At 39.0% G+C, this 22,598-nt stretch overlaps 2 protein-coding genes across 3 annotated transcripts; one reads left to right on the top strand and one right to left on the bottom strand.

Annotated features, from left to right (window-relative positions):
• Positions 1-309: 309 nt before the first annotated feature.
• On the top strand, positions 310-18,391 carry LOC138964819 (MAP kinase-activated protein kinase 2-like). The gene is made up of 10 exons (XM_070336855.1): positions 310-564; positions 1,789-1,937; positions 4,652-4,716; positions 5,427-5,506; positions 7,687-7,813; positions 8,809-8,884; positions 9,930-10,054; positions 11,262-11,347; positions 12,506-12,586; positions 14,486-18,391. Exons 1-10 carry the CDS (start codon positions 415-417, stop codon positions 14,630-14,632), a joined length of 1,086 nt encoding a protein of 361 aa, XP_070192956.1. The 5' UTR covers positions 310-414; the 3' UTR covers positions 14,633-18,391.
• A 181-nt stretch (positions 18,392-18,572) lies between these two features.
• Positions 18,573-22,560, bottom strand: LOC138964822 (protein kish-B-like). Of its 2 annotated transcripts, XM_070336860.1 has the most exons (4): positions 22,431-22,560; positions 22,007-22,138; positions 21,621-21,711; positions 18,573-21,195 (listed from the first exon to the last, which is right to left on the bottom strand). In XM_070336860.1, the coding sequence occupies exons 1-3, from the start codon at positions 22,438-22,440 to the stop codon at positions 21,629-21,631; spliced, it is 225 nt and encodes a 74-aa protein (XP_070192961.1). In that variant the 5' UTR covers positions 22,441-22,560; the 3' UTR covers positions 18,573-21,195; positions 21,621-21,628. The 2 variants fall into 2 exon arrangements, with proteins under 2 accessions (XP_070192961.1, XP_070192959.1); XM_070336858.1 differs by having other exon boundaries at positions 18,573-21,711.
• Positions 22,561-22,598: the final 38 nt, after the last annotated feature.

Below are 22,598 nucleotides of genomic sequence, written 5' to 3'. Positions count from 1 at the left end.
AGTAACGAGCCGGGGGAGTAACGATACGGGGGAGGAACGAGATGCTCCCGTACCAGCACTTTAGTTTAGGCACACACTAGAAACGGCTAATAAATTAAATGCATTAGTTGTGGTACATATATAGGTCTATAATACTGTGCATCCACATTACAGCCTGCACATCGCGCGTGATCATTCATTGAATCAGGTGCCTACTTCTTATCCATGCAAAGCAACACCCCCTTTCCATTCGCGCAACGCAACGACCACGAGTGTTGCACTTGGACGACATTGTTCTATTTTTAGCTAATATCGTCACTTCCTGTAGCGTCAGGCTTCCACGTCCGGTTTCTCCCATTGCTTGTGAAATTCCCTGTCTTCGAGGTGTATATTCTGTTCAATTTCTCTTCACACAGACGTTACGGCCCGAAAAGGATGAGCTACCCAACATCTAATATTCTTGAGGCAAAGAAACACCCCATATCAGACGACTACAGGTTGACTGGAACTGTTCTTGGCTTGGGAATAAACGGGAAGGTGTTGGAATGTCACAATCGTGTATCTGGCAATAAGTATGCGTTGAAGGTATGTCGCCGATCGTTCAATTGCGCCGCATATATACATTTTCGGAAGATTGTTTCACCCCAGTTAATCTCTGACATTAAGCTTGCGAAATTCTGTTGAAAGATGATTTTTCATAGATGTTGATAGAACCCTTTGTAACGACTGTCATTGTGAGTCAAAAACTGACATCCTCTTTCGGTGTTGGTTAATAACTGTCACCAGTGTCAGTGTCAAGCACTGTCAGATTATTGTTGTAATTTTGTCGTTTTAGTATCCAGACAAAATGTAATTATTTTCGGAGGGAGTGTCGAACAGATCTAACTCAATATTGTGGGAGTATGTTTTTCAACTTTGTGTGAACTGAAACCTCATTCAGACCCCCCCCCCCCCCCCCCCCTTTTTTTTTAAGACTTCTTCCTTTTTATGACCTTGTGATTAACCACCAATTTGAGTCTCTCTCCTTCTCAGTTTAAGCTGTGCCATTAATATTGTTTAGAATAATACCTGTATCACTATCACTGTATCAGTGTATCTGTATGTAACTTGTGAACATTGTATTAATACTATTACTAATAATAGAAAAAATAATTGATTAAGCACAACACTGTTTGTAGATGCTGATGTCTATATGTACTACTAATAGTTGTAGTACTAGTATCTTGAAGTAAAATGATAGTTCTTTCTTTGAATGATGTCAGAACAATTGATATGATACACCATACCCAGTACTGAGTCAGTGAGTAAGTATGATAATTTATAAATGCTTATTAAACTTAAAGCTGATACAACTACATCTTGCAAGTACAAGTTCAGTGGAACCCCCTTTTATATCCCCCCCCCCCCCCCCCCCGATTACAGACTCCCTCCCTTTTAAGACCCTAATTATTCAGATTTTCTATTCAATTTCAAACCTCTGTAAATACTAAATTTACCTCCATTTTAGAGCTGATTTTCTTAGATTTTTGGAGGTTGTAAAACTATAAGGGGGGTTCCACTGTACTACAAAACAATACAGTGGAACCCCCCTTTTAAGACCCCCAAGTTTAAGACTTCCTCCATTTCAAGACGCTGTTTTCCTAGACTTTCACTTTCAGTTCATAACCTCTGTAGTGTAAATTAACCCCCATTGTAAGACTCCCTCCTTTTTAAATTTAAGACCTGATTTTCTTAGATTTTTGGAGGTCTTAAAGGGGAGGTTCCACTGTACTAAAATCAGTGTACTGATGCAAACTATTTCACTTTCAGGTTTTGAAAGATGTGCCAAAAGCAAGACGAGAGCTTGACCTCCACTGGAGGGCTTGTCACCACCCCAACGCACAACACATTGTACAAATCCATGATGTTTATGAAAACAACTACTCAGGACAGCGGTGCTTACTTGTCATAATGGAAATGTAAGTGGTTTATTGAGAGTTCATCCTTTCACTTTCAGGGGTAAATTCATAAACGAGCACAGTGGTGTTACTGTTAGTGTTACCGAGCCTCAAGCATTTTGTCACTGATGCATGTTAGGTTTGATGCAATCACAGCATTGTTCTGACCTCTTGTCCGTCTGCTGGCCCGTACTCCCCATAGTTTGGAAACAATGGAATTGTAGGTGATCTTTTCAACTTTTGACAGAAAAAGGTGTTTTTTTAGACAGGATATTTGGAACTGTACACTTATTTTCAATTCAGGTCAAACTGACCTATTGTCTTCTGAGCCTAGGAACAACCCTGAGAAATAGTGATGTCACACGCTTTCCTTCTTTGCCGCTACTAAAGCAAACGTGTGCAAGATTGTATGTTACACGCTTTGGAGCATGTGCAAGAACGGATTCAAACTCGAAATCGTCCCTCCAAAAGCCCCAAAATGCACACACGACTTTTATTTCTCCTGCTGTTATCGTTTCTTCTCTTTACAAATTCTTCAACACTGAGAATACTGAGAACGGCATCCCAGATGACAGTACTATTTCCATACGCGAATTTAGCTGCCCTTGGAAAGTGGCTCGCTCAGGAGGCCTGTTAGTCTGAAACAAGAAGGAGAGAGTTCTGAACATAAATGACAAAGACCCCGAAAAGAACAAACAATTCGCGGATGCAGACACAGAAGGACATCATGAAGAATGCGATGCTTCAAAAGATACAGACTGTGACGATGACTGTGACGTCATTTACATTATACCGAGACGTCATTCATTAGTTGTTCGTTCACTTCCGTCAAAAAGTAGATCTCTCCACAATGGCTGCTCCTGTGTTTAGGTTTGTCAAGCTTGAGTACGCAAAATGTGTTTGTTTTCTCCTCTGTTGAAGCTGTGAGACATAAATGCTATTCCGACTTGGTCGTGTGACAGAGTTTTCTTCCACACTCGATTAGCTGATGTCTAACTCAGCCTGACAATCAACGTAATCTCGTGTGGAAGATAACGTCTGTCACACGACCAAGTCTGAATAGCAGGTAATATCAACTTGGTGTTTAAATTTCATGAAAACAAGTATGTTTAGTTGTTTGTTTCAGGAGTGTTGCTTGACATTTTCATGTTGGGACATTTGGCCGAAACTGTCAGAAAGCTTTAGGACATTTTGAAAAATGTTCGGCTATTATTTTGGCTCATCGAAAGTCACCGCAACATTGAAGCACAAGAGGGGAACACCAATACAATCATTGTCTGACTGATAAACTATCGCGAACCGGCGGACTCAAACGCTGAGAGTATGGCAAGGGAAACCACTCTGGCAGCTATAATTTTCGTCAATGGCTTCTGTTCAAAACATTGATGTTTCGTTTTTGGTAATCGCGAAAAAAATAGTCAGTTGACAGTACATCTGCAGCAGTTTTAGCAAACAAAATCTGACCAATAAATAAAAAAAACCTTGGCCGATTCAGACGAATACTCTTCGGACATTTGACCAATAAGGACATGAAAGTTTCAGCTAAAGTAAAAAAAAATCGGCGATTGGCCGAAGGGCCGATCCAAACGACACCACTGTGTTTTATGGTTACTTGCACTCATCATGTATGTCATTTTCCTGTCTGTCTGTTATTGTGAGTGGAAAGTCAAATTGCCAGAAATGTCAGCTGTGATTTTAAATGGCCTTGTTCATTGAAATGAAATTGTAAGTTGCAGTGTTGAGGTTATTTGATTTCAATGAAACTGAAAGTGACGTTTCTCGCCAGTTTGAGAGTGACCTGCTAGTGTCTTTATAATCTTAACCAAGCTTTTAATACCTATATTCTGTTTTTATTTGTTATTACATTTAGACAAGTTTTGACTGAATGTTTTAACATAGAGGGGGAATCGAGACGAGGGTCGTGGTGTATGTGTGTGTGTGTGTGTCTGTGCGTGTGTGTGTGTAGAGCGATTCAGACCAAACTACTGGACCGATCTTTATGAAATTTTACATGAGAGTTCTTGGGATTGATATCCCCGGACGTTTTTTTCTTTTTTTCGATAAGTACCTTTGATGACGTCATATCCGGATTTTTGTAAAAGTTGAGGCGGCACTGTCACACCCTCATTTTTCAATCAAATTGATTCAAATTTTGGCCAAGCAATCTTCGACGAAGGCCGGACTTCGGTATTGCATTTCAGCTTGGTGGGTTAAAAATTAATTAATGACTTTGGTCATTAAAAATCTGAAAATTGTAAAAAAAAAAAATTTATAAAACGATCCAAATTTACGTTCATCTTATTCTTCATCATTTTCTGATTCCAAAAACATGTTATATTTGGATTAAAAACAAGCTCTGAAAATTAAAAATATAAAAATTATGATCAAAATTAATCGAAATCAACTTAAAAACACTTTCATCTTATTCCTTGTCGGTTCCTGATTCCAAAAACATATAGATATGATATGTTTGGATTAAAACCACGCTCAGAAAGTTAAATTGAAGAGAGGTACAGTATAAAGCGTGCTATGAAGCACAACGCAACCGCTACCGCACCAAACAGGCTCGTCACTTTCACTGCCCTTTGCACTAGCAGCGGACTACGTTCAGTTTCATTCTGTGAGTTCCACGGCTTGTCTAAATGTAGTAATTTTGCCTTACGCGACTTGTTGTACTACTTTGTAGATCCTAGGTTTTCAATTTCACTCAGTATGTACTTGCTTTTTTTTCTCAGTATGGAAGGAGGGGAGCTGTTTACAAGAATACAGGAGAGAGCAGACACAGCATTCACTGAGCGAGGTAAGAATTTTAACTTACTGTGGTTGCTTTGAGAAAAAGCAAATTTGTGCTATTGCAGGCGTTGTTGCTCTACGCAGAAGGTCATGTTTTTGTAATTAAAAATTTATGAATGTTTTATACTAAAGAGGAACATGTCTATGACGACAACCCAAGGGAGCGACAAAAAGTGGTCGTTATTGACAGGTGGTCGTTATGGAAAGGACAAAGGTGAATTAAAAAAAGAAAAATCCCGTCGGGGACCGTTTGGGTTGCTCGTTTTGGACAGGTGGTCATTCTCAAGAAGTGGTCGCTAGTGCAGGTTCGACTGTAGTTATAGTGAAAGATTCTGTGGGAAACTAGATCAAACTTATTTTTGTTTCTGTACACCAAAGTTATTATCTTCACATTTGTGGTTAAAGTTAAATGACTGTGAAGTAGAGGGTCTTGGTACTTAGGTTTGCTTTCCCCTAGTTTGAATACAGTAGTAAGTTTCACTTTTTTAAGGTCTTAAAGGGTTTCATTTTATCTTTAGAATGACAAAACTTTGACCGCAAGCTTGGAAAAAAGCCCACCCCATTGATAGTTTGGTCTCGGTTCAATTTCTAATGTTTGATGAGCAGCTTAACTGCTTGTTAACTGTGATCGATGAGTATATATTATGAGTGTTCTTGAAGAGGAAGTTAAAGCAAACGGGGAATATTTATGATGATGATGATTTTATTTTTTTGCAGAGGCAGCAGCAACCATTTACAGCATTGTAAAAGCCATTGACCACCTGCATAGCATGAACATTGCCCATAGGGATCTGAAGGTAAGTCACTACGTGTGTCGTTATGTTAGTTATGGGTTTATGTGTGTTGCTGTGTTGAAAGCTGGAATTGCAAAAGTTCAATGATTTAGCATTTGGTAGGCTGGTGTTCTGGGAAATGAGAGTTTGAATCAGAGGGGAATACAGAGGAAACCCCCTTTTCACACCTAGAAAAATCTTAAACAAGTCGCGTAAGGCGAAAATACAACATTTAGTCAAGTAGCTGTCGAACTCACAGAATGAAACTGAACGCAATGCAACGCAGCAAGACCGTATACTCGTAGCATCGTCAGTCCACCGCTCATGGCAAAGGCAGTGAAATTGACAAGAAGAGCGGGGTAGTAGTTGCGCTGAGAAGGATAGCACGCTTTTCTGTACCTCTCTTCGTTTTAACTTTCTGAGCGTGTTTTCAATCCAAACATATCATATCTATATGTTTTTGGAATCAGGAACCGACAAGGAATAAGATGAAAGTGTTTTTAAATTGATTTCGAAAATTTAATTTTCATAATAATTTTTATATATTTAATTTTCAGAGCTTGTTTTTAATCCAAATATAACATATTTATATGTTTTTGGAATCAGCAAATGATGGAGAATAAGATGAACGTAAATTTGGATAGTTTTATAAAAAAAATTTTTTTTTTTACAATTTTCAGATTTTTAATGACCAAAGTCATTAATTAAATTTTAAGCCACCAAGCTGAAATGCAATACCGAAGTCTGGGCTTCGTCGAACATTACTTGACCAAAATTTCAACCAATTTGGTTAAAAAATGAGGGCGTGACAGTGCCGCCTCAACTTTCACGAAAAGCCGGATATGACGTCATCAAAGACATTTATCAAAAAAATGAAAAAAACGTATGGGGATATCATACCCAGGAACTCTCATGTCAAATTTCATAAAGATCGGTCCAGTAGTTTGGTCTGAATCGCTCTACACGCACGCACGCACACACACACACACATACACACATACACACACACACACACACACATACACCACGACCCTCGTCTCCATTCCCCCCTCTATGTTAAAACATTTAGTCATAACTTGACTAAATGTAAAAATCAGGTCTTGAAAAGGGGGGAGTTTTAAACTGGGGGTATATTTACAGAGTTTATGAACAGAAAATGTAAAAAAAAATGTCTTAAAAGGGAGGAAATCTTTAAGGGAGGGGGGGGGGGGGGGGGTCGGGGTCGTCTTAAAAGTGGGGCTCCATTGTAGTGATTATTTCACATTATTGTTAATGATCACTCGGAACACTCTTCAGGCCTAGATTTTTATTTCCATCATGCATCCATGGTTAGTATATTGTCTGACTTGCGTCTTGAGACATTTTTGTTGACTCGAGGAACGGTGTCAGTGGTGTAATTTTTAACATAAAGTATTTGAATTGAAGCTGTTGTTAAGCTTGTTGTTTGCATTGTGATATGTGTTCCTCAGACCGGCGTTAATTGTGTCATTTGAAAAGTAAACTACCAAAAGGTAAAGCTCTGTTGGTTGTGCATTGTATAGTCAAGACTATTAGCATGGTGGCTTGATACAACTTAAACAAGATATTACTTCATTGCTCAATGTCAATGTGTACAGCACGTGGATGAAATCCATGGTGTAATCTTATATTTTGTGTGGAGTTCCACTTCCCCCCAATGGTTTGCGGACTGTTCACACCATTTCAGTTTCCTCCTTGTCTTTGTGTCATGTGATCCCAAACAAAAAATGCCATTACTTCCTCATGGTTAATTTTGAAATAATAGCTTTTTGAGACAGAAAATGAGGATTGTTGATATTTGAGCCATGTTTTCAGAAGTCATGGGCATTCTCCCATGGCTGATATTGTTTTGTGGTTGTTCAAAGTTTTCAGTTTCATTCCCATGAATCTAAGGGTGTCATAGAAATCATTTTTGTAAGCCTTGTATCATACAAATGACAATGGAACCCCCCTTTTTAAGAACACCCCCCCCCCCCCCCCCCCCCCCCAATTCTCAGACTTTTTGCTCATAACCTCTGTAAATTTACCCCCACTTTTAGACTCCCTCATTTTTAATTTAAGACCTGATTTTCTGAGTTTTAGGCAGACTTAAAAAAAAAGGGGGGGGGGAGGGGGTGAGGCGGTTGTACTGTAACCATTCTAGAAATGGACTTACAAGTAACATTGATTCTGTGGGTTTTTTTCAGCCGGAGAACCTGCTGTTCACAAACAAGAGTCTAAGTTCAGTACTTAAGCTTACCGATTTTGGATTTGCCAAAGAAATCAACTCCTACAAGTCACTCCAGACACCTTGTTACACGCCATATTATGTCGGTAAGTGTACGGAGCGATACGTGTTAGTCATTTTTGGATGTCAGTATCTGGGTAAGCTGAGTGGAGCTCTGGAATAGTGTTCTTCAGTTGCTGCTAAGTATGATTTTTGTTAGACATCAGAGGAAATGTGGAATTTTTTGAAACCATTTTTTATTTTTTTATTTTATTTTACATTTTCTTACATTAGCCAAACAAAATAAGTACAGTTTCTTTCAGTGGAGCTGCAAGTGTAGTAAATGTTTTTTTATCTTTTGTTTTAATTTAATTTGGCGGTTCCAACTTCCATTCAATTGTCTGTTTCGTGTTTTGATTTGGGGGTTGGTTGGTCACCCACCTTCATCCTGATGTTGGTGTACTAGCCAATGTTTTTCTCAGAAAGACAGGGTAATTTTAGAATGCTGATTTTTTCCAAGCCTTCTGTCACTGTCACTTAGTAGTGTCAGTCAGTGTTTGTGTGACAAGGTCATATCCTGCTTGCTCACAATGCATCCTGTTCAGAACTGGTGTCAGTAACCAGTCAACTTATCTGACTTGAGTGCATACCTGTGAGGTAGTGAGTCCCACTGGCCTAGACTAGGAACCTGTACTTGTTTCTTTTTCTGTTTAGCAGCTGGTAAGCAATTGGGGAAGAACAAGGGGCTTTGAGTTTGATGTACATGTACATGTTTTTGTTGTAATTGTTTGGCTTGTACTGCAGTCTCGTATGAATTTGTTAGTAAGTTAAATGTTAGACATACTGATACTCGGACACATACTGTAGTCTTGAAAAGTACCAGGGGAAAAAACAGAAATGGAAAACTGGAATTTAGGAAGGTAAAGAGACCTAAAGAGAACGGATCAAGCGTTCTTTCCACAACCCTATCCCTTTGCCTGTGTGAGGTTATCATGAAACAAACTCTCAACGACTTATATGTTTGTATAGTATTACCTTTGTGTGTGTGGTTTTACAAGAATAACAGAATGATGTTTGAACTTTCCCTTTTGTGTGTTTGCAGCACCTGAAGTGTTGGGACCTGAGAAGTATGACAAGTCTTGTGATATGTGGTCTCTGGGCGTCATCATGTATATTCTGTAAGTCATCTTTGTGTTTGATGAAATGAGTGGGTGAATGGTGAGGATATGTAGGTTAAGGCTGTAGCACTAGCAGCCCATAGATCAGACGCTATTCAAGAATTGAAAGAAAGTAGAGCTGTTCCAGTTAAAACTCACAGAAATGACTAACTTGAAAGTATTTCACACTCACAGGGTACATAATTTAGTATGTAATATCAGTTAGATACAGTTTTAAATTCTTCTTGTTCTGCGTTCATGGGCTGAAAATCCTATTTAACATGAGTGGGTTTTTACGTGGACGACTGTTTTTACCCCGCCATTTAGGCAGCCATATGCCTTAACCCACAAGCAGCGGCCGGGATTTGAACACACGTCCTTATGCATTGGAGGCTGGCATCTTATCCACTGGGCCATTGTGCCTGCCAGACATAGATACAGTTCAGTTTGCTGACAAAGATTTCTTTATTTTTGTCTTCATCGTGAATTTAGTGGGAGAAAGTAAAGGTAAAACTTCTGTAATTACAGTATTTCTAGCGCAGGTGATCAGATGAATGACATAAGAAAGAAATAAAGAGCAGCAAACAGCTTAGTAACATTTAACATGTAGAATGGGAAAGAAAGTAATCACACGAGGAAATAGTTGGTAGAAATGTTTCCTTATCTCAAATTTTGATTGGCCCAGTTAACTGGTCTGGGACGATTTAAGCAAGTCCACTTCGACGGGAGTGATCTTTTCATAGGCAATTACATGTGATACACAGTGGAACCCCCTTTTATCTTAGACCCCCACCCCCCTTTCCTGATTTAAACTTCCTCCCTTTTAAAACCTTGCTTTACAACTTTTCTGTTGATAACATCTCAAAATGCACCTACATTTTGTCTGTGAAATTGTGGGATCTTGTAACTTGTAAGAGACTCTTGGCGCCAAGTCACTTACCGACGATTTAAGAATGCCTCCCTCCCTTTTATCATGGCATTTTCACACATTTTTGAAGGTCCTAAAAGCAGTGCCCGGTCACAACAGTGCTGTTTCTTTACCTTTCCCTGTGACTGCTTGTTTCAGTCTGTGCGGCTACCCACCCTTTTACAGCAACCACGGGGCAGCCATCTCACCAGGGATGAAGAAGAGGATACGCAATGGACAGTACGAGTTCCCCAACCCGGAGTGGAGCAGAGTCTCACCCGAGGGTGAGTATTTTTTTCCGTTTTCGCTTTGGCTGTGAAGATTTTGAGCTGGAGTGGTAGCTCGTTTTCAGATTTATTTTTGTCTGAGGCTGAGCATTTTTTTATCGTTCTGTTTTTGCAGCAAAGAGTGTCAGGTAGGGCAGTGGTTTGTTTTCAGTTTTATTTTTCCTCCCACATTCTGTTCAGAAATAGTGTCAAGGCCTGACTACTGTCAAGTGGATCAGAAATTTCAGTGTGTTATTAAAGGTTCTGAATTTTTTTCTACAGTACACATCAGTTCTTTGTGAACATTTATGTGGTCTCTTTATTATTTTCTATGTTGTTAATTACTAAAATAGTCTGGACATTGCTTAAATTGACCCAGGTTTCTGCATATTAGTGCACTTTTAACCCCAAAATATAAATACTCAGTGTATGTTGAAATAAAATATTTCCTGAATTTATCTCCGTTATCGATGTCTCATACTTTTGGTCTTTTGTGTTGGGTGTGTGATGAGAGATGACTAAAATATGACAGACCTGGTTACTGTACGAAATTTGCGTACAATCTTACGAAATTGAAGACCGCTGTACGATTATACGCCAGACATTAAAATCATACGCAAAAGAAAAAAAAAGAAAAACAAAAAAGTATATAAGTCTGAAGAGGACTGTGTGAGCCTAGAAAGCAATGTGTAAATAGGACTGTATGAGACCAGAAAATACTGACCAGTGCAGTGACAGAAATGAAGGGCTGACTCAATACTGCTGACAGCAGCTGATGCAAATTTTCCTCAGAGGTCAAAAATAAAAATTATGTTTTTCTATCATTCGTTTTGTGTCACATTTTCAAATATCTAATAGTGTATGGGTTTTTTTTCTCAACAAAAATGTTTTAATTTACTTTCAGCACAAATTCTTTCTTACATGTATTTACAGTCTTTAAATAATGGCGTTTGAGGGGGGAATAAAGCACAGTGTGTACCGCGAGAATGAATTGTACACCTTAAAATTCTGATTGTACACATTTTTAGCCTCATTTGTACACCAGGAAATTTTAGTGGTAATCAGGTCTGATATGATATCCAGTTTCCTTGGATAGATGGACGTTTGGATAGTGTTGAATAAGACATGCCCTTTGAAAATAAGATGGTGTTTTGCTGAATATTTTTTTTCAGCGAACGACAAGAAGAAAGAATCTGAATCATTTGAATTTGTTTTGTGATTACAGCCAAAGATTTGATTCGTGGCCTTCTGTGCACTGACCCCGATATGCGTCTCACAATTCAGCAAGTCAAACACAGCAAATGGGTCTCGGTGAGTTCATTTTGTATGTGCTTATTTGTACACACTGTGCTACTGTCGTCATTTTGTAATCGTTATCTCTGTGTTATAACTGCAACAATAACAATGAGTACATTAAAATGGAAAATTGTCTTTTGGTTCATTTTCATTTTTAGTAATTTTACTTTTATATTATTTTGATTGTGGTTTGTGTTGCAGCTCTAATCAAGCTGTGGTTGCTGTGTAATAGACACAATTCCAAAAATGACTAGGATTTGTATGGGTCGTAAAAGAGTGAATACCCTTGATTTTAATTGGACAAACATTGGACAGGCTGTCATTAGCGACGGGTGTGAAGGAAACACGTGAACAGGAGCACGTATGAGTGACTTCATTTGTCAGAGGAAAAGCAAGGGTATGCACTCTTTCACAACCCATACAAACTTGACAGAGATCTGCCTGAAACTTTGGCACCAATTGCCTCAACCATTTTTTGTTTCGCATGCAAAGTCACGAGTTTTTGTCCTTAAACCCTGAATTAATAAGAATATTTGTTTAGATCTTTCGGAAAAGTTACGTAATACGACATCGCTTGATATACACGTTCACAAAAATCCACACACATTCTGGTCAGCCTATTGGTCATAACTTCTGAAATGTTCAAAGCAATTCATTGGGAACTTGAGCAGATATGGCTCTCTCAGTGGAGGACCCCCTCAAAAATGGCCGCAAAACGTGCCTTTTTGGGCCTCTGAAACGGTTTGACACCTACCGCCTTTGACAAAAGGCTACACAAATACTAAAGACGTAATAAGGTGCATGAAACAAAATGCTCTGACCAGGAAATTGAATGGCCTTTCCAATGGTAGTCAGAAGTGTTTGGTAAGTGCACATTCTGATTTTTTTCAGATTTTAGAATACGGGGCATTGGTTTTTGTCAGGTCGATTTTAGGGGTGACCTTGTTTGACAGGCTGCCACGGGATGCCTATACAAAGTACCACCAATCGAACAAATGATATGAACAGTAGACATAATTACCTTTTCCAGCATATAAAGTTCAATTAAAATGGATTGTGGTTTAATGCTTTTCTGAACGTGCAAAAGTTGTTGCAATAATTTTTTGGCCAAGTTTATTTCAGAAAATCGTGTATTTGGTGTCTGATTTTTGATAATAATTTTCTTTCTCGCAGGACAATACCTTGGTGCCGCAGACGCCTCTGATGTCTGCTAGGGTGCTGAGGGAAGAGGAGGAGGTGTGGATGGAAGTGCAGGTCAGTACAGAACACAGTGATAGGTGGAAACTGATATTTTGTCAGTGTACAGAACACAGTGATAGGTGGAAACTGATATTTTGTCAGTACAGAACACAGTGATAGGTAGAAACTGATATTTTGTCAGTACATAACACAGTCATAGGTGGATACTGATATTTTGTCAGTACAGAACACGGTGATAGGTGGATACTGATATTTTGTCAGTACAGAACACAGTGATAGGTGGATACTGATATTTTGTCAGTACAGAACACAGTGATAGGTGGAAACTGATATTTTGTCAGTACAGAACACAGTGATGGGTGGATACTGATATTTTGTCAGTACAGAACACTGATAGGTGGATACTGATATTTTGTCAGTACAGAACACAGTGATAGGTGGATACTGATATTTTGTCAGTACAGAACACAGTGATAGGTGGAAACTGATATTTTGTCAGTACAGAACACAGTGATGGGTGGATACTGATATTTTGTCAGTACAGAACACTGATAGGTGGAAACTGATATTTTGTCAGTACAGAACACAGTGATAGGTGGAAACTGATATTTTGTCAGTATAAAGAACACAGTGATAGGTGGAAACTGATATTTTGTCAGTACAGAACACAGTTGATAGGTGGAAACTGATATTTTGTCAGTACAGAACCCAGTGATAGGTGGAAACTGATATTTTGTCAGTACAAAACATAGGGATAGGTGGAAACTGATATTTTGTCAGTACAGAACACAGTGATAGGTGGAAACTGATATTTAGTCAGTACAGAACATAGTGATAGGTGGAAACTGAAATTTTGTCAGTACAGAACACAGTGATAGGTGTAAACTGTCAATTCCTTTATATCATGTATTATGAAGACTTATTTTCACAAACCAAACTGATATTTTGTCAGTTCAAAGTGGTGTGTAGTAGTGAAAAAGGGCATGAACATATGCAGTTACAGACTTTTGTTTTATTAATAAGATGAGTAAATAAATCCCCAAGCTTTGTTTATCCCTTTTGCGTTCTAATAAGTATCATTTGACCAGCTAATGAGCAAGTAAAGTACATGGATTGGTTAATAAGTATCATTTGACCAGCTAATGAGCAAGTAAAGTACATAGATTGGTTAATAAGTATCATTTGACCAGCTAATGAGCAAGTAAAGTACATGGATTGGTTAATAAGTATCATTTGACCAGCTAATGAGCAAGTAAAGTACATGGATTGGTTAATAAGTATCATTTGACCAGCTAATGAGCCAGTTTAGTACATGGATTGGTCTACCAGGGCTCCCCAAACTGTGCGTCCCTGCGTCCTAGGCTATACACACAAGAAGCTGATAAAACATTCTAGAAATTCTTGAAGGGGGTCCCGCAAAGCACTGAACTTGAAAATACCTGGTTCCAGGATGCACTTAACTTTGCGGTACTGATTTATAGACTGTTATCGTCTGCTAGTGTCCATATGTTATAGATAGAATGGACAAGAGTGTACCCATGAGTAGATTTTGAAGAGTAGAACATTTCTGCGTGGTCTATACGAATGCAAATTTATATAGTAAATCTTACCGATATGACAGATAAAACCTTTGTGAAGGTCTCACGAAACTTTCAAAAGCCCTTTTCGTCTTAGCACCCTCGAAAGTTCTGCTGGAGGTTCAGGGTTCCTGAAGCCGTTTAGGTAGGGTGTCCATGGGGAGCCCTTGTCTACATGATAATTTTCTGAGATGGCACATTTTGTAGCCTTTAGTTTCTTTCAAATTCTGTATTTTTGATGTGAATCTTCAGATTTATTTGTTTGAATGATATGTACTATGTAGATCTTCAAATTTCAAGTTGGTTTTTAGTCTACATGGCTGTCTCATGCTTTGTTGTGGCTGTTTCTGATGCTTGGTTTATGACTGTCTTGCAGGAGGAGATGACGAACGCTCTGGCCACCATGCGGGTGGACTACGACCAGGCAATCAACATCAAGGGCCTGGGCCAGTCCAACAATGCGCTGCTCAAGAAAAGACAGCGCCAGCGTGGGAGAGCGTACGAAGAGGACCCCGTGCACTAGAGATGACAGCTGAGTGACGCGAAGGGGGGTGGGGCTACAGACTGGCCACACCCATCTGGAAGGAGCGTGGTGCAGAGAGTGGAGCTGGCTGCGTGCAGCTTGGGGGCGATATTAGCCCCGGTATTGTGTGATAGACAGATGATTGGCGGTTGACCGCTCAGCTCTTAACAGAGAAGCGCAGGAGGTTTTACTTTTAGCAGTGATGTGTTGATGAAATAAGTACAGCAGGTTTTAGCAGTGATGTGTTGATAACAGAAGTTCAGTAAGTTTTGACAGTGGTTTGTCGATGCAGAAATATGGTGTGTGGGGCTGTGTTGCAAAATTGTTAGTGTAAGGGGGAAGTCTGGTTGGTCGTGAAACATGGATGCAGACGTTGCAAAATTGTTAGTGTAAGGGGGAAGTCTGGTTGGTCGTGAAACATGGATGCAGACGTTGCAAAATTGTTAGTGTAAGGGGGAAGTCTGGTTGGTCGTGAAACATGGATGCAGACGTTGCAAAATTGTTAGTGTAAGGGGGAAGTCTGGATGGTCGTGAAACATGGATGCAGACGTTGTAAAATTGTTAGTGTAAGGGGGAAGTCTGGTTGGTCGTGAAACATGGATGCAGACGTTGCAAAATTGTTAGTGTAAGGGGGAAGTCTGGTTGGTCGTGAAACATGGATGCAGACGTTGCAAAATTGTTAGTGTAAGGGGGAAGTCTGGTTGGTCGTGAAACATGGATGCAGACGTTGCAAAAAGATCAGAAAAGGCAAGAAAACTTTCAGTGTCTTTGTTCCGAGATGAGCACTGCTGATATTTTAATGTTTCCAAATCTATGTCATTGTCATACAAAATTTACATGGAAGAAGAAGATTGAAATCGTCATACTCTTCAAAGACGTGATACTGATTTTAGGTGCTTCCAGAGAGTATTTTAGTACTGCATCTTTTCTGATAGGGAAACCAGGGCTGAGGTGCACAAAGCAAAAGTGGGTGTCACCCAGCTAGGTGGGAAAAGGCTGCAAGGTCTGAACGGTTGAAATCACAGCAAATCTCAATGTCAACCACTAGGAACTTGCGGCTACGTACCATCCAATTAGGTGGCACCCAGTTTTGCTTCAAGCATCTCAGCCCTGGTGCAAGCTTGATCAATCAGTGAGATGTACCGTACTTTCGGGACTATAAGGCGCTTCGTTATATAGGGTGCAACCCCCACTTATCAAGTAAAATTGAGAAAATACATCACATGAGGCGCTACCGGTCTATAAGCCGCACATCAAAGGAAGAATACAGAGTGGAAATATTTGTGCTCTGTGTGTGCGGTGAGATCAAAGGCAGGTCCATTGGGATAGCTGGGTGGCCATGTTTACAGACACTGGCCTTCTTACCCGGGGTCAGTGACCGAGTTTAACCTATGGGGCGGTCTCTTCGATGTCTGAGAGGAAACTTGGTCAGGGTAGTAGTAGCAGAAACATGCATTATCGCAAGTTGTTGGACTGGTACTCAGGCGGTCTCTTTGATGTCTGAGAGGAAACTTGACCAGGGATTTTTATTTCAGCCACACATACAGCGCTTTTGTTCAATAAGCCGCAGGGGTCAAGTGTGAGAAAAGAAGTTGCGCCTTATAGTCCGAAAAGTACGGTAAATACAGAGGAACACCCCTTTTAAGACCCCCCAATTTAAGACTCCCTCCCTTTTAAGACCCTGTTTTCTCAGACTTTCTGTGCTTTACCTAAGTGAATTTGCCCCCGTTTTAAGACCCGTTTTAAGACCCGATTTTCTCAGATTTGTGCCTGTCTTAAAAGAGGGGTTCCACTGTACGAAGCTCTGTTGCTGGCACCTCCAGTGTCTTATAGGACCAAACAAACTGTGTGGGTGTATTGTGTAGAATGATGTGTGATGTGGAACATTCGCACAAGTAGAAATAATCGGACGTGTTGCGTATCAATATTATTGTTTGCCTGAGCTCTAGGCGTCGTTGACTATGCGCTTCTTTTGTTTTGCTGGTTTAAACAAGGGATTAGTATTGAAGGGAATTTCTAATGTGTATGAGCAACTGTTAAGTCTTTGAGGCATACAAAGTAAAACTTGAATGTGTAGTGTGTCTGTTCCAGCATATTACATGCCTACTTACTATTGTAATCAAATGAAATGCAGAATCAAAGAGGTTGAACGATTGTCCAGTGTATGTAATAAAAGTTACTTTGCTGTTGTTCTCCTTTTCCTTCCGCCTACCCAGATTTTTCTCAGTTGTCTTGATTTTAATCATTTTGTTGTTTCATCTCAAGTCTGTGAGTACATATGATATATCTTCTGCTTCTGTCTGTGCAAAGTGAAAAATAGTGAGAGTGTGTCTTAGTCTATATAGTATATAGTGCTTTTGTGAACAAGAAACAATTGACAAGTGGCTCTATCCCATCTCCCCCTTTCCCCGTCGCGATATAACCTTGAATGGTTGAAAACGACGTTAAACACCAAACAAAGAAAGAAAGAAAGTCTTAGTCTATGTTGACATTAACATGTGTTTTTGGTTTCCTTAGGTTTTGTTCACCAATTTGCATGTTGGAATTTTGTGTCATTGTTATTCAAAACACCCATAATTTGTTGTACTGTACTTACACTAAAAATACTTCACATTGTTTCATACTTTGAAAATGTTGCCTTTCTGTTGCATTAAATATAATACATCTTCATCTTTGGTGGAACATTTTTGAAGAACTTAAAAAAAAAATAAAAAAAAGAGAGTGTTTTAAGATGGTAAAGCGTTTTAGCGGTATAAAGACGTGGTAAAGTAAACGTGCAGCGGAACTGAATATCATTTTAATGAATATTTTGTACATAAAGTTGGCTTGTGTTTTTTTAATCCTGCTGAATTTTTCAAAATTAAATCGTGAAACAATATATATATCTTAGTTAGTGCTAAACAAGCGCTATTTTTTATGCATTTTCCTGTATATTGTTGGCAATCATATAATTATCGGAATCATTTACTTTCATGCTTTGTTCTAAATGTTCTATCACTTAATCATTTTGAACTTACAGTGTGTATCCGATAAGATGTAGGAGCAAATGTCGAACCAGAGGGGAGGTTTGTTGTTATGATTTAGCCCAGCGATATATGATGTTGTATTATAATTGTTACTTAACAGAATTTTTAATTTACTGGTAGTTCTGATCACCGATTAACCAAGCGGCACAATGAGATGCTGCTGCTCATGACGCAGTGTAGAGTTTTCCATTGCCTGACCTTATATGGTCGATGGCTTTTATCAGGGTGTACGTTAATCATAGCTTACATTGTATGCATTCCAAAGACAGTGGTTTAAATCTTATGTTACAGCGTAAATGTCCTCAGAAAACACCGAGACACACACGTTGCAAGTTGAAGTACCCAAAATGCAGTTTTTCACGGTTTATTTAGTCGGATTGTTTCTGATCATGTACAGTTGTTTTGTGCGTGCTAATCAGATATTTTTTATCTTACTGATAGTGTGCCGATATCACTCGTACCTGAAGACAGATGTATGCATTTTATATTGTTGGAGAAGAATGCTTGTATGAACATTATTTTAATCTAGTTTAAAAAAAGTATGCCTTGAACATAATGGTCCTGTTGCAATTATAGTGTACAGTAGAGGACTTTAAGTCTTGATACTGTGCGGAGAATGGAGCAGTTGATGAGATAGTGTACATGTATGTGATTGCAATCATTTTCATTGTCATGTGTACATATTTGCGTATCTTTTACATAATTATATGCTCATTCTTTTGAGCAATTTGAATATGCGTCTTTTTCTTTTTCCAGTCCATAGATTATTTTAGTGTTTTGTGTTTTGTTAGATCATACTTGACCTCTGAATGGCTGTCGGTGATTCCTCATGGAAGTTACTTCATTAAAGTCAAAATTCATGCAAGCAAACTCACACTTTCATGCTTAATGAAAAAGTTGATCACCACAAAGTCTCAAATATCACATTGTTTATTCACAACTTGGATCAAAATGTACCATTTCTTTTGCATAAAAAAAAAGATTAGACAAAGCAAAGTAAAATCCCTCTTTGACTGTGATGTCACAAATAACACATTTCAAATACAGTCGAACCTGCCCTTGAGACCACCTGTCCATAAGGACCACCTGCCCATTAAGACCACCCCAAAGGATCCCCGACGGTTTTTACGACTATATAAATAACCTTTTTAAAGAGATCACCTGTCTAAAGAGACCACTTTTGCCCAGTCCCTTGGGTGGTCTCTTTAAACAGGTTCGACTGTATTCACAAATTACACACCACTATGTCATGACGGAAACCAGAAGGTACCTACAGGTCCACATGATTGTGATCTTACGCTTAACACAGAAAAGTTCCCATCAGATTAAGACTCGTACAATATCATTTCCTGGCAGATTTCAGCAATTTCCAAAACTGCACAAGAGTCAATTGTGAGTTATCTTTTTACATTTTTCTTAATACCGATATTCTTTTCTGTATTGTAAGTAAGTGTGGAGAAGGGCTGACACACAGCATGTCGCCCTACTTTGATGTCATCAGAAAAACGCAATACATTCTACACATATAGTAAACGCAAGGTTCTACAGGTCGGCCCTGCTACTGCTAGTTTCCCACGTATGCAATATGCAGAATTACAAATTGATCAAATACATGTATTTACAAGTATGCATCAAGAATTAACCATGAAAAGTCATGGAGGTACATGTATTTCTGAGACATCCTGCTTGCCGCCGTGCGCGCAGAGAAAATGTTTCCCTCTTTATCTTCACTGCGCTGGCTGCAAAATCCCTCACGATGAGGTGTTTTCAGACAGGCCAGGCACTGGTTGTCCCGGAGGTGTTATACACACCTTGCTCTCCCTCATGCTCCATACAACATACAGTCGACTCCGGTTAATCGGCCACTTTTGGGACTGACTGAACTATGGCCGATTATCCGAAGTGGCCGATTAACCGAACATTTTAACACATAACTACGTATGAAGAAAAGATTCGGTCCCAGGGAAAATTGGCCGATTATCCGGATGGCCGATTAACCGGAATTGACTGTACATACAGGGATTGATAATGATATACTGTACAAGCATAACCACACACTTTCTCTCTGCATGTTTCATCACAACCCCTTTGACATGCACGCAATTCTTGCTCAGGGATTTTTTTTTATTTTTTATAGATTCTGCCCACAAAATAACAGATTTTTAAACAAAACAAATAACCCATACTTAAAAAAGAAGTAGAATGAGTCGCAGTTGTATCTGCTGAAATAAATACATCCAACTCAGAATGAAGTGATGTTACCTTAATGCAATGATGGTTATGAACATGATGGGGGGGAAATAAAAAAATGAACCACGTTCCTACAAAGTTTTGTCCCTGGTTCTTTGCCCAATCTTCTCTACAAACCCACATCAATTTGTACACAATACATGTTGACTAATGAGTTTACTGTCAATGCTAATGTGAAAAATACTGTTCTTTTTAACATCATTTGAAAACTATATTTGATAAAAAAAAAAACCACACAACAACAACAAACATTTTAACATCCAATGTGTAGTTTGCTTTAATTGAGAGCCACACAAGTTCGTTAACTTTTTTTCGGCACAAATTCTAGCTGTTGAAACTTGTCTATATTAAATTGTTGAGAAAAGCTATAAAGTGAAATAGTTCTTATTTTTATTTAACCCGATAGGATAATTACATTCTTTGCATGGTTGTCTTTATAAAACCAAACACAATGGTAAAGCGTGGCCTTTCAGCTCGACACAAAAAACCCATCAGGGGTGACAACAAAGGATGGCATTTTGAACAGGTAGGAATATGAAATATGATTATGAATGCTGTTCACTTTCACAGCAGCGCATCAAGACCTTTCAAAACACAAGTCAAGGCCTCTGGTAAGGCCCAGCGCTTGCCTATGTAACGCCAGCAGGACAGACGACGCACTGCAGATTATTGAGGTGATTCCTTTTCCCCCCCAGCCCGCTACAGTTGCCTCACAAGAAAACAGGCCAAGTACTCGTCATAATCCCTATCGCAGCATGTAGTGAAGTGGCGACTGCGCAGATGTATTTTGCCCTAAAGCGTACTTCACTGTTGTCTTCAGCCATTTTCATACATTGTGTGATTTTTCAGTTCAAAGTACTAACGTTATCAACAAGAAAACAGAAAAATACAATCGCTGAATCAGCAAGTACATGTACCTGAAATGTATACACAATGCTCTTCATATCGTTTTTGTCTTCAGGCATGATTTATGTGGAACTACACCATACTACTACACATAAAATCCCAGCACAAAATGAATGATTCCTAACAAGTTGAAGACAATGTCAGATACAATTTCCAGAATAAACAGCAAGTGCATTATACTGAGAGTACGCAGCACTGATCCTGTCTATTGCCGCTTACATTTGATGAAGAACCATCACACTTGCAGTTGCTCAGATTCACACTGACAATCATACTCTAGTTATTCACACCAAGCAAACATAAGCTAGCTCACGATGAGTCATGAACAAGTTGAACATGAAATGATGAGATGTGGAACAGATGGAAATATGATTATAATAGAGACAATGACAAAAGGTGACGTTTTCATGTCAGTATGTCCCAAATGACATCACCAGTACATGTTTCATTCTATCTAATCTGTTTTCGTTCTATTTTTTCTAATAACATGCGTTAACAATTGATTGCCAACTGGAATGGAAGAGCACAAAAATTGTAACTTGATATGTAGTTTCTCTAGAGGGAAAACATCTTCCACTTTCATGTCAGTGTGTCCCATGCAACATACATTTGCCAAACAGCTATGCGTAAGTAGATTATTTGTTAGTGATATAGAACATACTGATCAACAATCAAAGTCAGTTTTCACATTCATGTTCTACCTATTTCTTATATGTTTATTCTTTTGGCAATGGTGAAATGTCAGCAATCGTGTGTCATTCGGGACAGTAGACATGACACCTGACCTTTTGTCACTGTCTCAATAGCATATTGTTCACTTTAAAAGCAGCACATAAAGTCCCATCAAAACACATGTCAAGGCCACTGGTATGTGTAGTCGTGTCCCTATTATAGATGCTGAAACAAAAATTGGAAGAATTTAAGTGATCCACTGGTTGAAAAACAAACAACTAAAACAACCCCAACCAAAAAACAAACTAACCAACCAACAATAAGGAACAAACCAAATTAAAAAAAACCCACCACCATATACATATTGAACAATAAAGAAGAAGGGGTTGAGTTTTATACTTGATGCGTTGAAACTTGAACATCGATCATTATAGGATATGAACATCATTAGGATAATACTAATACTAGGAAGCAGACAGCTACAGTGGCAATTTATTTTGAATTGATCACACAAATGTACCTTTGTAGAAGACGCCAAAGAAACCTTTCTTCTCCGACAAGAACCACTGTCTGAGCCGAGGCACCCTCCGCATGTAGGCACTTGTGCAAACGACCAGTAGACTGAAGATGACGAGCCCTTCAAAGGAATAGGCTGCAGAGATGGACAGAAGAAATTACACGGTGTCAATTACTACGTGGAGATGTCTTACATCTAAGCAGTTAAAATCAGTGTGATCAGTTTGCAAAGGTTGCTGTAAGTACTGCCAAACTACAATGGTTGACAAGCAGGCGATACAACTTTACAAGAGTTGAGAAGTAGAAAAGTTATTCGCTCTGAACGATGATTTGAAGTTAGAGTGACAGAAGTGCTCTCAAACACAGACAAATATAAGCATCTTATGTACATAAATAAAAGTATGACTTTAACAATCTCAGACACCAACCATTCGTCATGTTGAATGAAGTTGATCGTTTGTTGACGAACTCTCTATAACATCTGACAACGCATCGACAGCAACCGGAAGCTCAAGCTGTTGGATGATTCGAGAGTAATGCCCCTTTGTTGAAAAATCGAAACTGGCAAAAAGAAGAAGTTTTTGCAAAGGTTAAAC

The sequence above is a fragment of the Littorina saxatilis genome, linkage group LG4 (genome assembly GCF_037325665.1).
Source record: "Littorina saxatilis isolate snail1 linkage group LG4, US_GU_Lsax_2.0, whole genome shotgun sequence".
In the NCBI taxonomy this organism is placed as follows: domain Eukaryota; kingdom Metazoa; phylum Mollusca; class Gastropoda; order Littorinimorpha; family Littorinidae; genus Littorina; species Littorina saxatilis.
This window is presented reverse-complemented; position numbering and strand designations above follow the sequence as displayed.

What these genes read in the sequence shown, in the direction of transcription:
- LOC138964819 (XM_070336855.1), top strand. Translation starts at nt 415, where the DNA reads ATGAGCTACCCAACATCTAATATTCTTGAGGCAAAGAAACACCCCATA. An exon ending in CACAGCATTCACTGAGCGAG is followed by an intron (nt 4,717 to 5,426) that starts GTAAGAATTTTA and finishes ATTTTTTTGCAG; the next exon opens with AGGCAGCAGCAACCATTTAC. An exon ending in GAGCAGAGTCTCACCCGAGG is followed by an intron (nt 10,055 to 11,261) that starts GTGAGTATTTTT and finishes TTGTGATTACAG; the next exon opens with CCAAAGATTTGATTCGTGGC.
- LOC138964822 (XM_070336858.1), bottom strand. An exon ending in CTTTGGCGTCTTCTACAAAG is followed by an intron (nt 21,712 to 22,006) that starts GTACATTTGTGT and finishes TTTTTGTTTCAG; the next exon opens with CATCTATAATAGGGACACGA.